Source organism: Mus caroli, chromosome 7 (assembly GCF_900094665.2).
Source record: "Mus caroli chromosome 7, CAROLI_EIJ_v1.1, whole genome shotgun sequence".
Classification (NCBI taxonomy): domain Eukaryota; kingdom Metazoa; phylum Chordata; class Mammalia; order Rodentia; family Muridae; genus Mus; species Mus caroli.
In genome coordinates this window covers 47,678,615-47,694,210 of record NC_034576.1, presented here as the reverse complement: position 1 = coordinate 47,694,210, position 15,596 = coordinate 47,678,615, and the positions used below count along the sequence as shown (strand labels likewise).

Sequence of the window (15,596 nt, the reverse complement as noted above, 5' to 3'; positions counted from 1 at the left end):
CTGGCTGTCCTGGAACTCACTCTGTAGACCAGGCTGGCCTCGAACTCAGAAATTCGGCTGCCTCTGCCTCCTGAGCGCTGGGATTAAAGGCGTGCGCCACTACGCCCAGCTCTTTCTTCTTTCTTTTTAAGATATATCTTATTGTATTTATTTGTGTGTGTATCTGTGTATATCTGTGTGTGTGTGTCTCTGTGTATCTGTATGTCTGTGTGTGTGTGTGTGTCTGTCCAGGTGCTCAGGAAGGCTAGAAGAGGCCATCATATATCCCCTGGAACTGTAATTAAAGGTGTTTGTGCCTTGTATAGGTTTTGTAATCAGAACTTGGGTTCTCTAAAATAACCATCCTGGAACTCACTCTGTAGACCAGGCTGGTCTTAAACTCAGAGATCTTCCTGAGACTTAAGGTGTGCGCCACCACGCCCCAGTGTCTTTTCCTTTTTGAGTCCGAGTCTCCCTGTACTTTTGGAGTTGGCCTTTAGCTCTCTGTCCTCCTGTCTCAGCCTTTGGGAATGACCACCATGATGTGATCCACTGGTCTCACTCACAGCGGTCCCACCAGTCAGAGGAACGAAGCAGATGCGGCATCCAGAAGCCAGGCTGTTCTTAGGAACTTTTAGTGGGTGCGTTTCTTCAAAATGAAGCAATATGCTGTGGTTTCCTTTTCCCTCAAAACATGAAACCAAGGGTTGTAGCGTGGTGGCCGGGTGATGGCCTAATGTGTCAGCATCAAGGTTCAAGCTCCGTCAGTACAAAAAAATCACTAGATAAAATATGTGTCCCAGATGAGCCTGGTGGCCCAAATCTGTCATCCTAGTTACTTAGGAGGCTGACACACAAGAATCAAAAGTTCAAGACCAGCCAGAACAGCTTAGTGAGACTCTGTCTCCAACAAATTAATAGAGGGCTGTGGGCGGGGCTCACAGTGAGGGGCTGGGGCGGGGCTCTGTAGTGGACCACTTCTTGCACCATTCTGAAAGGTCTAGGTTCAGTCTTCTCTTTGGAAACTCGGTTTCGTGGCTGCGTAAATGCGTCACGGCTTTGGGACAAACAGCTAGATCGTTTTAGCTTCTCTGTGAGTCATCGTGGGTTCTCACATGGGCTCTGCAGCGCGCAGCGTTGGCGGGGGCACCTGCCACCTTTGGCTTGGGTTCCTTGTTCGGAAAATGGCCTGATGACGTGGTGTCGCCCTCCAGGGTTGGGATGTGGAATAGACATAAGGAGAACACTTAGCTCCACTTTGCAGACATGAAGTACCCTTCCTCCTACCAGAAGCGTGGCTTTGGGCGAGTCACTCCCACCCTCCACACTCAGCTTTCTACACCCATAGTGTGGGGGCGACAGTATGACATCACGGGACTGCTGTGGTGGAGTTGAAGTAGATCTACTCCTCAGGTGGACACACGGGGCTCAGAGAAAGGACAGTCCTTACTGGCGTGTGAGTGGAGGGCCCTGCGACTCTTGCCCACCTCCTTGGTCTTCTTCACACGTGCCCTTCCCCTCTTTCAGCTGGAATTTTCAAGGTGAATACTTCAGATACAAAGGTATCCCTTTTCCTGTCGGCATGTACTCACCCGAGAGCCTCAGTCTGGCCGAGAACACTAGCAACGTGCGGGACGACGACATCTTTATTGTCACCTACCCCAAATCAGGTACCGGTAGTGCTAGTTTGGGCTGGGGAGGAAGGGAGGAGGGAGGGGAAGAAGGGAGGAGGGAAGGAAGGAGCCTGCTTTGCAGAACCCGGCAGCTTGTCCTCTGCTGACGGTACCTTCCTTTGCACTGTGCACTAAGTAAGTCCCTGCTCCAGGGAGACTCTGAAGGCCTAGCTAATGTCCCCTCCCCTTTAGGGCTGTCATAGTGTCCCCAATCCTTCCCTGTCTCCCAAGCCTTCACAACACTGAGTGCCACCAGCCGTGCATGGTTTGGTGGGTAATTTGTTCATTTTTGTTGAGAAAGGTTTTCATGTAGCCAAGGCTGGCCTTGAACCTCAGCTGGTCCTGCTGCCTCAGTGTCTCGGGTTCTGGAATGGCAGGTGTGTGCTGCTGGGCACATCGTCCCTGGGTAAACCTCTGCTTACCCACTGGAAGGTTAATCTGGCTCTCTCTGAGCACTCTGTCTGCCCTGGCTGTTGCTTGTTCTCGGAACCTCTCGTGTCTGTGGAGGAGGTTCCTCATTTCGTTTGAATTCGCATGCAGACTACTCCACAGTCTTCACAGAGAAGGAAAGCCAGCGAGCATTCTGCTTCTCTCTTTGTCGCTGTAATAGACCACCTGACCAAAAGCAACTGAAGGAAGACAGGCCCTGTGTGGCTTACACTTCCAGGCCCCAGCCTTATCACAGAGAGAAGTCGGGCCAGGAAGCAATGCAATCAGGAACAGAAGCAGAAATCACACAGGATCCTGCTGTGACTGCCTGGCTCCCTAGAGCTTGTTCAGCTAACTCTATAAACCCCAGGCCCCTGCCCAGGAGGGGCACTGCCCTGAGTGGGCTGGGACCTTCTCTATCAATTAGCTATCAAGAGTGTGCCCCGGGCAGCATATGTCTTTAATCTCAGCACCAAGAGGGCAGGGGCAGGTGAGTTCGAGGTCAGCCAGGGCTACATGGGGAGACAATTAGTAAATAAACAAAAAACATAGTTAAACAAATAAACAATGATAAAAGAAGACAATCCATCACAAACATGTCCTCAGACCAATGCAGTCAACCCCCCAGCTGAGATCTGGGTAATTCTGGGCTGTGCTGGCAGCTGAGGCGAACTAGGAGGGCTGGCTACACGGTGCACATCTGTAATCCCAGCATGTTGGAGGGGGAAGTAAGAGGGTCGGAGTTAAAGGTTATCCTCAGGTACAGACTGGGTTCGAGGCCAGCCTGATCTACAGAGTGAGTTCCAGGACAGCCAGGGCTACACAGAGAAACCCTGTCTCAGAAAACCAAAATCAAGAAAAAATAAAATAACAAACAAACAAACCCAAAAAAGCCCTAACTCACCCCACCGAGTACAAGTATGAACCTTATAGATATCATGCTAAAAAAATGGAGCCAGACACAAAAGGAATTACATGGGGCCCTTAAAATAGCCATGCTTGGTGGGAGGGGGGGGGGGAAGCAGCTAGGGCAGTAACAGGAGTGAGATGGGGGCAGGGTGGGTGGAGCGGGGCCTACCTAAGGTGAGAAATGAGGGCATTTTTTTGTTTTTTTGTTTTTTGTTTTTTCGAGACAGGGTTTCTCTGTGTAGCCCTGGCTGTCCTGGAACTCTGTAGACCAGGCCGGCCTGGAACTCAGAAATCTACCTGCCTCTGACTCCCAAGTACTGGGATTAAAGGTGCGCCACCACTGCCGGGCGAGGGCATTTGTTTAAGGATTACAGTTTCTGTTGGAAAAAGGACAAGTTTGTTTTTGTTTTGTTTTGGTTTGGTTTTTTTTGGGGGGGTGGGTGTCAAGACAGGCATGACTATTGCAAATCAACATGGTTGTCTTTAAATGTTGCCAACTCAACCTGGAACTCAAAAGAGTCACAATGATGAGGTCCCCAGTACAGGGTTTCAAGAGCATAGAGAGGCAGCTGGCACAGGAGTGACCCCCCACCCTCTGCAGGGAAAATCACACACACACACACACACACACACACACACGCACATGCACACACACATACATGCACGCGCGCGCGCACACACACACACACAGTCGTGGATTGCGGAGCGGGACTTCCTTGCTCCTGTCTCCAGATTCAGCTTCACGGGAGAGGTACTGAGATGTCCTGGTGGAGGGCTCTTGTCATTGTATATCCCCTAAAAGGCTCACAGATCAGGCTGGCGAGATGGCTAAGTGGGTAAGAGCACTGACTGCTCTTCTGAAAGTCCTGAGTTCAAATCCCAGCAACCACAAGGTGGCTCACAACCACCCGTAATGAGATCTGACACTCTTCTGGTGTGTCTGAAGACAGCTACAGTGTACTTACATATAATAATAAATAAATCTTTGGGCCTGAGCGAGCAGGGTCCTGAATTCAATTCCCAACAACCACACGAAGGCTCACAACCATCTGTACAGTGTACTCATAAATAAATCTTAAAAAAAAAAAAAAAAAAAAAAAAAGCTCACAGATCGCTAGTCGCATGTCACAGCTAAGACAGTGTAGAGCGATTATATTCCTCTGGCGCCCTCTCCTGGTCTTTGAGAAAGGTAGCTAGAGCTAGGGAGAGCGAGAGCCTCTCCACTGAGGCTGAGCCTCTTTGACTCCAGCTCCTTTGCAGAAAAGAGGAGTCAAGAGATTCAGATCCAAGACAGTGACACAGGCCTGCTGTCTTTGCTAGGCCAGAATCTGAGGAAGGAGGGGCCCTAAGGCCAGCCTGGGCAGCATAGTGAATATGCTGATGGTGGAGGTTTTTTGAGACAGGGTTTCTCTGTATGTAGCCCTGGTTGTCTGGAACTCAGTTCTATAGACCAGGTTGGCCTTGAACTCATAGAGATCTGCCTGCTGGGATTAAAGGTATGAGCCACCACTGCCCAGCTGCTTAATATGATCTAAATGTGCTTCATGACAAAGAAAGTCAAAAGAAATAAGATGCAGCTTAGCAGTACAGACCCCTGCCTAGAGTCCCCCAGTGGGGGGCTGGGTGTGGCTCAGTGGTTGAGCCCCTGCTTTACATTTCTGAAACTCTCAACTCAATCCATTTTACTACAGACAGACAGATAAAAGACAGGGGCTGGTGAGATGGCTCAGCCGGTAAGAGTACTGACTGCTCTTCTGAAGGTCCTGAGTTCAAATCCCAAAACCACATGGTGGCTCACAACCACCCATAATGAGATCTGATGCCCTCTTGTGTCTGAAAAAAACAGCTACAGTGTAGTTATATATCATAATAAGTAAATCTTTGGGCGGACCAGAGCGAGCGGGGTTGACTGGAGAGAGCAGAGGTCCTAAGTTCAATTCCCAACAACCACATGAAGGCTCAGAACCATCTGTACAGCTACTCATATACATAAGATAAATAAATAAATCTTTTTAAAAAAAAGACAAAACAAGACAAAACAAAAACCACAAAAATAATTGGCTAGTGCCCAGTGCCCAGTGCCCAGGAGTCAGAGGCAGGCAGATCTCTATGAATTTGAGGTCAGCCTGGTTTGCATAGTGAGTTCTGGGACAATCAGAGCTACATAGTAAGACTGTGTCCTGAAAACAACAATAATAACAAGAATAACTAAATAAGGGCAGTTAAATGTCTTACCAGGGAAATGCATTTGCTGCCACAGCTAACAATTTGAATTTGAGTTCCTAAACTCACAAAAGAGTCAGGCATGGTAAATAGCCTGTGCCTATCACCCCAGGGCTGTAGGTAGAGGCAAACAGATCTAAACAACTGGTTTAGCAGAAACAGTAAGGTCCAAGTTCACTAGGAGACCCTTTCTGTAGAAAGAAAGTGGAGAGTTATAGAAGATACAGTGTTTCCCTCTGACGCCCACACCTTCAGAACTGGGCAAATCTTACAAAAGCCTGCAGGTACCAGACACTTAGGTATGAAGTCAACGCTTTCAAAGGCTGTAGCCTGTCATCTACTAGTTTGTGGGTTCTTCCTTCCACCCTTCCCCACCCCTTTTCTTCTACTTTTGTTTTTGGTTTTTTTTTTTTTTTTTTTTTTTGGTTTTTCGAGACAGGGTTTCTCTGTGTAGCCCCGGCTGTCCTGGAACTCACTTTGTAGACCAGGCTGGCCTCGAACTCAGAAATCCACCTGCCTCTGCCTCCCGAGTGCTGGGATTAAAGGCGTGCGCCACCACGCCCGGCTTGTTTTTGTTTTTTTGTTTTTGTTTTTCGAGACAGGGTTTCTCTGTATAGCCCTGGCTGTCCTGGAACTCACTTTGTAGACCAGGCTGGCCTCGAACTCAGAAATCTGCCTGCTTCTGCCTCCCGAGTGCTGGGATTAAAGGCATGNGCCACCACGCCCGGCTTCTTCTACTCTTTCAACTCCCTGATACTAGATAGGAGAGAAAAATGATAGAGAAGAAAGGAAAGAGATCCCTGAATAAAGTCAGGGCCAGAAAGGGGTTATCATTGTTAGACTGCTTCCTGCTGATGTGCGGCATGCCTGGGGCAAGTTGCATGACGACCTAACAAACCATGGCTAACAACCCAACCTGCCCATCAGGGCCCTAGGATTTATAGACCCTCTAAAAAGTCCCCAGAATTCCAAAAGTCACTTAGTCTCAGAAACTATCTATAGCTGGCAAAATCGCACCCCTGCTAAAGCATGAGGCAAATCACAGTCAGCTGCTGAGAGGCAGCCCCACATCCCACACCTGGGATTAAGACAAAAACATATTCTTTAGTGTGTGTGTGTGTGTGTGTGTGTTAACAAACCAAAATTCCAAAGTTGTCATTACAAAAAGGTAGCTTATGTGGCTGCATTCCAGAGCCTTTGGGGCCCTGTGATTGAATGAGGGGCTACCACCTGCTCATTGAGCTGCAGGCTGTCATGACAGAGATAAGTGATAGGTTATACCCAGTGCTGATACAGCAGTGTCCAGTCTGACCATGCCCAGAGGCCCCATGAGCAGCCAGCACTGGGGAACAGACTCATAGTTCTCCCAGAACTGGAGTTCCTGGTGGTTAGATTTCTTTTTAGTTTATGCATATGGGTGTTTTACTGGCGTGTATGTCTCTGCATTATCTCTGCACATTGCCTGCAGAGGCCAGAAAAGGGCCAGAACATATTTTCCCCCGCCATAGTGTCTGTGTGTCTGTGTGTCTGTGTGTCTGTGTGTGTGTGTGTGTGTGTGCCACAGAGCATGCGCAGCTCAGAGCACAACCTGTGGGAGTTGGTTCTCTCCTTGCTCTATGTGACTCCTAGGACCAAAATTCAGGTCGAAGTATCTTCATCCTCTGTGCCATCTCGATGGCCCTAAGCCTTTGCTTTTTATTTATTTTTTTATTTTTATTTTTTTAAGATGTTTATTGTACTTATGGGTACACTGTAGCTGTCTTCAGACACACCAGAAGAGGGCGCAAATAACATTACAGATGGCTGTGCTCTTAACCACTGAGCCATCTCTCCAGTCACCATTTTCTTTCTCTCTTTCTTTTTTTTGGGGGGTGGGGGGCGGTGTTGAGACAGGGTTTTTCTGTTTAGCCCTGGCTGGCCTGGAACTCATTCTGTGGACCAGGCTGGCCTTGAACTCAGATGGCTCAGTGCTTAAGAGCACTGGCTACTCTTCCAGAGGTCCTGAGTTCAATTCTCAGCAACTACATGGTGACTCACAAACATCTATAATGAGATCTGATGCCCTCTTCTGGCATACAGGTATATATATATATATACAGACAGAGCACTCATATAATCTTTTCGATTATTTAAAATTTATTTTTATGGGACTGAAGAGATGGTTCTGTGGGTTAAGAACACTGACTACTCTTTCAGAGGTCCTAAGTTCAAATCTCAGCAACCACATGGTGGCTCACAAGCATCTGTAATGGGATCTGATGCCCTTTTCTGGTGTGCCTGAAGACAAGTGACAGCGTACTCACATACAAAATCTTTTTATTTTATTTTATTTTTATTCTATGTGGATGGGTGTTTTGCATGCATTTATGTCTGTGCACTGTGCGTATGCATTGCCAACAGAGGCCAGAAGAGGAGGTCACATCCCCTGGAGCTGGAGTTACAGATGGTTGTGAGCTGCCATGCGGGTGATGGGAATTGAACCTGGGTCCTCCACAAGCACAGTCAAGCACAGTCAGGTCTCTTGTCCACGGAGCCATTTCTCCAGCCCCCTTCGTCAGTGTTCTGTTACTGTGAAGAGACACCATCACCAAGGCAATGCTTATGAACGAAAGCATTATTTGGGGGCGGGGGCGGGGTGGGGAGGTTAGTCCATTATCCTCAGAGCATGAAGCATGGGGCGTGGCTGGCAGTGCAGGCAGACGTGAGGTCTGTATCCACGCCCTCATGCAGCAGGAGGAGAACGACTCCAGCTTGAGCTTTTGAACCCCACTGTGACACACTTCTTCCAACAAGAGGAATTCTCCTAATCCTTTCAGATAGTGCCACTCCCTGGTGGCTAAACCTTCAAATCTATGAGCCCATGGGGCCTTGCTTATTCAACCACCACACCCATGGCGTTTGTTTGTTTGTTTGTTTGTTTGTTTGTTTGGTTGGTTTTGTTTTTGCTTTCTGAGACAGAGTTTCAAACTGTAATTCAGACAGGCCTGAAATTCATAGTGGTCCTTTTGCTGTAGCCTCCAGGGTGCTGGAAGGACACCCGTGTACCACCACACCTGCTGTGTTCCCTGCCTCGGTCCTGCTTTCCTATGGCTCCAAGCACAGTGCTGACTTGGGAACTCTGATTCTAGTCCCACAGCTTCCCCACGCCTCCGCCCCCTTTTTACTCCCAGCTAACCTTCATGTTCTCCTGGTAGGTACCCACTGGATGATTGAGATCGTCTGCTTAATCCTGAAAGATGGGGATCCCTCGTGGATCCGATCGGTGCCCATCTGGCAACGTGCCCCCTGGTGCGAGACCATCATAGGCGCCTTCAGTGTCTTAGACCAGCCCAGCCCCCGCATTATGAGCTCTCACCTCCCTATTGAACTCTTCACGAAGGCATTCTTCAGCTCCAAGGCTAAGGTGAGGTGGATGGGCTGTGGGTGGATCTGATTGATTGACATGTGGCCCTTCCTTGGTAGCCCACCTTTTAAAGCGGGGCTGACTCTATGCTAGGCGTGGTCATGTGTGACTGTCACTCCAGTACTTGAAAAACCAAAGCAGGAGAGTGACCATGATTTCCAGGTCATCCTAGGCTACAAAACAACCCTGTCAAACAAACAAACAGACAAACAAAGCCAGGCACTGGTGGCGCACACCTTTAATCTCAGCGCTCTGGGGGGGCCGAGGCAGGTGGATGGATCTTTGAGTTTTAGGCCAGCCTGGTCTACAGAGTGAGTTCCAGGACAGCCAGAACTATACAGAGAAACCCTGTTTCAAAAAAACCAAAAAANNAAAAAAAAAAAAAACCAAAAAAAAAAAAAAAATTGCTAGAGGGACTAGGGAAGCCAGCTGCTAAGTTGATAGGGCAATAGGCTAGTAAGCAAAGCCCCAGGCTGCACCCCAGTGCTACATGGTTGTCTGTCTGGTTGGTTGGTTAGGTTGGGTTGGGTTTTTTTGTTTGTTGGTTGGTTTGTTGGGTTTTGTTTTCCTGTTTTTTTTGTTTTTTTTTGTTTTTTTTTTTCAAGAAAGGGTTCCTCTGTTTAGCTCTGGCTGTCCTAGAACTCGATTTGTAGGCCAGACTGGTCTCAGACTCCCAGAGATCCCCCTGCCTCTGCCTAAGGAGTGCTGGAATTAAAGGTGTGCATCACCACTGCCACCAGGTTGACACACACTTGCAATCTGAGTACTCAGGAGGTAGAAGCAAGAAGATCATATTTGGCTAAGTAGCAAGTTCAAGGCCAGCCTAGGATAATATAGCAGTATTTTAAAAAAAAATCAAACAAAACAAAAGAGTATGTTCTGCCTGCAGAGTCAGAAGAGGAGGACAAGGCGGACCTTCAGGGGCAGGGTCCTACTGTATTTGACACCTTCTCCATTCCCCTCTGTCTGCATACAGGTGATTTACATGGGCCGGAACCCCCGCGATGTTGTGGTCTCCCTCTATTATTATTCTAAGATTGCTGGGCAATTAAAGGACCCTGGTACACCTGACCAGTTCCTTCAAAATTTCCTCAAAGGAGAAGGTGAGGACCAGAAAGCAACAGAGATGGGGCGAGATGGAGGCCAGCAGAGATGCATGCAGAGACAGAAGAGACAGAGACCAGGAGGCAGAAGAGCAGAGATGTGGTCCCTTCTCTGCTCGGGGATGGGCGATACAGTGGTGGGCTGCACAGACAGGAGCTGGCTAGGGTGGGTCTCTAACCCTGGCTGAAAGGCTCCAGGCAGCCAGGAGAGAGTGGCCTGCGCAGCCTGGGCCTGGGAGCCATGTGGCCCTCACACACCCTCCATTGCCTGCAGTGCAGTTTGGCTCCTGGTTTGACCACATCAAGGGCTGGATCCGGATGCAGAACCAAGAGAACTTCCTGTTTATCACCTATGAGGAGCTGCAGCAGGTTCGTCTGGTGTCTGCCCTTGGCCCTCCTCCCTCACCACATGCTCCTAGACCCTTGCCAACTACCTACCAGTCCATGTAGCGGAGAAACAAAACTTATGAGGATCTGGGGATAGGGAAGGGGCGACAAGAGGCAGATGGAGCAAATCCACTCAAGATCAGATGGGGTCACCACACAGACAGCAACAGAGGAAAGCAAGCAGCCAGGAGAGTCTGCAGACAGAACAGCCAGTGCAACTCCTCCTCCGGAGGGAGACCCACCAGAGGCAGGCAGAGGTGGGTGGCAGGCATGTTCATGGCCAGCCAGAGCTACGTAGTGATACCCTGCCTCAAAAACATATAGGATAAAACAAAAAGCAACAACTAAAACCCAAACAATAAAAGAAAAGCCACGCCTAGAGAGAGGGCTCCGTGGGCAGGAGCACTGGCTGCTGTTGCAGAGACTGGACTGGGTTCCCAGCACCTGCACAGTGGCTGCACCTCCAGTTCCAGGGGATTGCGTGACCTTTTCTGGCCTCTGTAGCCCTCATGGTACACATACATACCAGCAGGTAAAACACTCATATGCATAATATTTTTTTTTTTAAAGTTTAAGAGAGTTGACATGTTGACTCAAAGGATAAAGTCACTTGCTACCAAGCCATATAGCCTGACTTTGATCCCCAAGTGTGGAAGGAGGGAACTGTGACCCCTGCTGGTTGTCCCCTCCACATGCACATACACACACACCACACCACACACACACAGACACACATAAATGTAATAAAAACATTTTCAAAGTATATATACATACATATATATACATATATATATGTATGTATGTATGTATGTATGTATGTATGTATGTTAAAATGTCAATGGCTCACCCATTGTGAGCTGTAAAAATTGTAATTTTTTTAGGTTTAACCTGGTAAGTTATCAGCAATGTTCATGGGAGGAAAGTGGACCTTTCGTGCTCTAGAGTGGATTGGGTGTTTGCCTAAGACACGCAGCAATTCCCTGCCGCCCCATAGTCTATCCTGATACCTTTCTTCTGGTGGCAAGTTCTGGAAAAGGCTTCAGCACCATGTCTCCCTCCCTACATTTCCTCAGATTTTATCTCCAAACCTCCAAAAACTGGGCCATGGAGCCTAGCACAGCTTCTGGGCCACTCCTGGGGTGTGAGGCACCGCCCACATGTGTGTTTCTGGGACGGGCCGGCGGCTCAGAGAATAAAGGGTTATGAAACCAGGAATGTCCTAAAAAGGCAGGTTGTGGGGCTGAGCCGTGACCAGCCGTGCAGGGCGCTGGATGCCATAGATGCTGTGAGGTTGAGGGGACCTGTGCAGATGGGGAATCTGGGTCTGAGCTTCCAGGCTATTAGGCTTTGACCAAGTACCTTGCTATCTCTGGACCTCTGTTTGCCGACTAGGGTGTGATGTTTCTTCCAAGGCCGATCAGCACAAATGTGAATGAGGGCTTAGGCCCAGAGACTTGTGAGCCAAGTATTGTGAGGAAAGCACCAATTGAGTTTATCAGTGACAAAGGGCAAATCGAGAAATCTTGTGCCAAGATCCGAGGGAGGAGGGTGTGGGAACAATGGTATGGGAAGAAGGGGTTCACACCAAACTGCTCTTGAAAGCTAGGTTTGTGGGGAGGAGGCTCTGTCCTATGTTCTGGGAGGCTACTGGATCCCTGGAACTGAGGGGGAAGGAGGCCAGAGGCAGACAGGCTGGGGAAGGGGCTTCAGAGGTGAGGGTCTGGCAAAGGAGAATATGGTCTGTCTGGTGGACCAGGGTGGGAATGTTGGGGACACAGAGATGAGGATATGCACAAGAAGACAGGCAGGCAGGAAGGACAAGGATGATGGCAGACTGGCATCTGGTCTGAGGCAGACAGGGAAGGCTAGGCTCCAGAGACCAGCACTGGGCAACCAGGGAGGAGCAGAGTAGCCCCACCCTCAGCTTCTGCTTCCGACACACAGCAGCATTCTCTGTAAGTTGCTGAGATGATTTCTGTCAACCTACACTCCCCCGCCTCCTTCAGAACCCTGTAGAACCCTGGAGGACAGGGAGATGGGGAAACTGAGGCAGAGAGTCAGGAACTACTCCAGGCCAAACAAAGTGGTCCCCACTCCACTGACGCCTCCTCTCCCTACCCCAGGACCCGCAAGGCTCCGTGCAACGCATCTGTGAGTTCCTGGGCCGGCCACTGGGTGAAGAGGCCCTGAGCTCTGTGGTGGCCCACTCAGCCTTTGCTGCCATGAAGGCCAATACCATGTCCAACTACTCGCTGCTGCCCGCCAGCCTGCTGGACCACCGCCAGGGGGAGTTCCTGCGCAAAGGTACCCCTGGGTGCTTCTAGCCAATTGCATGGCTTTCTGGGCCTCCATTTTCCCAGAAGGCCTGTGGAATGTGAGGGCCACCCTAGACATGTCTTCACTCTCAGCAGGAGGTCTGGCAACGCCCGCTGACCTACCTCCATCTGGGCCTCTCCCTGGAACAAAGTGGGGCCAAATCAGGGGCTCTAACAACATGAGGGTAAAGTCCCCAGGAACCTTTTTATTAGTTAACACCCAGTGCAGAATAATTCAGTGTGATGGTGCTTACCTCTCAAACCAGCCAGACTCAGGTCAGCCTGCGATGCTAGAGAGGCCGTCTGTATATATATATATATTTTAAGATTTATTTACTTATTATATGTAAGTACACTGTAGTTGTCTTCAGACACTCCAGAAGAGGGAGTCAGATCTTGTTACGGATGGTTGTGAGCCACCATGTGGTTGCTGGGATTTGAACTCCGGACCTTTGGAAGAGCAGTCAGGTGCTCTTACCCACTGAGCCATCTCACCAGCCCCGAGGCCGTCTATCTTGAGACAAAGCAGAGCTGCTGCTACAACACGGGATCCCCGGGTGACTCAGGTCAATCTCTCCTCTCCAGATCCTTCCGCTATGTGATTTCATGTTCTAAATTCCAAGACTTGGGAATCCTTCAGGGAGGCCCCTGAGCTCACAAGAAGTGACACAGCATGTAACCAAAATCTAACAAGCTATTCTAAAGAGCATTTTCCACACGGGCAAGAGGTAGTCACTGCGATCTGAGGGACCACAGCATGCTTGTGGGGTGCCTTGCTGAGACAGCTCACTGGCTGTGAAGACCTCAGACCGGTCCATTCATGTGAAGCCTCTAGATTGCCTGGCTGGAGTGGACCAGCCATCAAGTCGGAAGAATGTTGAGGCCATGTTGGGTATCTGAGGGGAACGAGGGCGAGAGAGCCTTGTGCTGGCAGAGACATGTCCCAGAGGAAGCGATGCAGGTTGTCAAAGGGGTGTTTGGGTGCCAAGAGGGAGGTGAGTTGTGAGAAGATATCTGGGAGCTCAGAGGTCAAAGGACAGGGCTGGCATGAGGTCACCTAGGTATCAGGGAAAGAAGCAGTATGCCTAGGAGGCTCTGGCCAGATGACACAGGTGGCGCGGTTGGTCATGGTGAGGGAGGCTGAGAGGGGAGCAAGGGGGTACCCCAACAGCTCCTTACTGGCCTCTTCCTCTGTCCCCTCCAGGGATCAGCGGCGACTGGAAGAACCACTTCACTGTGGCCCAGAGTGAGGCTTTTGACTGTGTTTACCGAGAGCAAATGCACGGGATGCAGAGGTTCCCCTGGGACACGTCCGAAGAGGACAGCAGCCCTGATGGCCAGCCTGACCCTGAGCCCAGCCCCAGCCCAGCCTCTGATGACCCCAACCCAGGATCCTCACAATAAACTTATCACTCCAACCACTCCCTCCTCTGGGCTGACTTTCCGGGGCAAGCAGGGGGTGCAGGCAGGCAGAGTGGCCAGCCACACACCACACAGACAGAATGCAGTGCGACTCGCGGATCACCCCATGCTTGGGAGGTGGAGGCAGTGGGATTGCAAGTTTACATCTAGCCTGGGCTCCTCAGTATCATAGCAACAACACAAGATACAAGGGGCCAGGAGCCCAGCACTGAGCTTGAAGTCAGGATGCCAGCCAGCTCTACTGTCCCATAAGCCTGGACCCCTAGACCTGAGGGGAACCCTGGGTCTGAAGAAGAGCTTGGGGGGATGCTGGAGGCTGGACTCTGGAGCAGGAGGGGATGGGGCAGGAAGGCCGTGGAGACGCATGTCTGTGCTGTTGGAGTTTAATCCGAGTAGAAATACAGGGACACGCTCTGAAGCCCTCCCTTAGCTCCCACAGGAAACTCCAGACACAGTCCAGTGTCTCAGTATCCCCAATACTTTCCAGATGTTTGTTTTTTTCAGCTTTGCCCATCACCCCCCACCCCTTAACCTCTACCCCCATTAATTTTCCTCTCCTGGACTCAACTTTATCTATGTCTTCTCTGTCGTGGGGTTGACCCACTATCTCTTTATACAGTACATGGTGAGGCAGCTGAGCCTGTCTCTGCAGCAGTCCTGTCTGCTGCTCTGGACCTCTCTGCCCATTTCCCAGATGGCAACACCAAGCCCTTAGCTCTGGTGAGCTCACCCAATTCTAGAGCAATTAAGACCATTTCCTTCTGCTGCCAAAATCCTAGACTAGAGGCCTCACATACAGCCAATGTCTGGTTAGGGCTCTAAACTAGACTCATGGCTGGCCAGCCACATCTGGCCAGGGTTTCTGTCAGCGTCTCCTTCCAGAGCCTGAGCCAGAGGCCCAGTCTGATGTAGTGGCATTGTCCCCCAATCTCCTTTGGGCTGGGGATAGGTAACGCAGGCGGCGGGCTGGAATCGAGGGTAGGGGGCCACCCCAGGGCTGTGACCGGAAATCCATCTCAGCTCTGGGCCCACCTCCAGTGCCCCGCTGCCTCATCAGGGCCCTGGCTGGAGTGTCCTTGGAGACCCAGGACTTCTTGGACTGTGAAGAAAAAAAAAAAAAAAAAAGGTGAGTAGTTGCTGGGGCTGAGCTGGTGGGGTGCTAGCGTCAAAGGCCCTGGGGTTGAGCCTCAGCATGATATAGAGCAGTCATGATGGACACTGAGGAGGTGGCACGGCAGCAGGAAGATCAGAAGCCTAAGACCTGCCAGGACCACATTAAACCCCATCTCAAAATAAGGGGGGAAGAATGTTGAGACCGTCAATAAGAATCTGTAACCCTAGTGCTGGAAGACAGGGACAGATGGATCCCGAGTCTCCAAGGCTGCCTGGCAGCCAGGCTATCAGCAACAGCCAGCTCCAAGAACAGTGAGAGACATGTCTTAAACGGTAAGGTGGAAGAGAGGCAGGAAGACCCCCTCGGGATTGACATCTGACCTCAATAGGCACACACCAGCAAACACTCCTACATACACGGGGACACACATACACAAGAGGAGGAGAGAATATCTTGGGGCCCAGAGACAAGGGAAAAGGGACAAAGGGTGAGAGACAAGGAAGTAGGAAGGGAGGGGAAGGAGGAGATTTAGAGGGAGAGACATAGGAGTTAGAGATGGAGGAGGGAGGAGTTAGAGGTGGAGGAGGGAGGAGTTAGAGATGGAGGAGGGAGGAGTTAGAGGTGGAGGAGGGAGGAGTT

General features: G+C 50.3%; 2 protein-coding genes across 5 annotated transcripts in view; one reads left to right on the top strand and one right to left on the bottom strand.

The window, feature by feature from the left end:
* Positions 1–13,842, top strand: part of Sult2b1 (sulfotransferase family 2B member 1) — a 29,252-nt gene extending 15,410 nt beyond the window's left edge. Inside the window, exons 2-8 of one of the 4 annotated variants that reach the window (XM_021167966.2) lie at positions 501–620; positions 1,507–1,649; positions 8,408–8,616; positions 9,593–9,719; positions 9,994–10,088; positions 12,230–12,410; positions 13,626–13,842. In XM_021167966.2, the coding sequence (XP_021023625.1) occupies positions 577–620; positions 1,507–1,649; positions 8,408–8,616; positions 9,593–9,719; positions 9,994–10,088; positions 12,230–12,410; positions 13,626–13,825 (999 nt within the window). In that variant the 5' untranslated portion in view covers positions 501–576 and the 3' untranslated portion in view covers positions 13,826–13,842. Of the gene's footprint in view, positions 1–500; positions 621–1,243; positions 1,650–8,407; positions 8,617–9,592; positions 9,720–9,993; positions 10,089–12,229; positions 12,411–13,625 lie in introns of those variants that run through there. The other 3 variants (XM_029479777.1, XM_021167965.2, XM_021167964.2) reach the window with 3 other exon arrangements.
* A 368-nt stretch (positions 13,843–14,210) lies between these two features.
* Fam83e (family with sequence similarity 83 member E) overlaps positions 14,211–15,596 on the bottom strand; it is an 8,843-nt gene continuing 7,457 nt past the window's right edge. Inside the window, exon 5 of the mRNA XM_021167993.1 lies at positions 14,211–14,942. Coding sequence (XP_021023652.1) covers positions 14,709–14,942 — 234 coding nt within the window. The 3' untranslated portion in view covers positions 14,211–14,708. The remainder of the gene's footprint in view (positions 14,943–15,596) is intronic.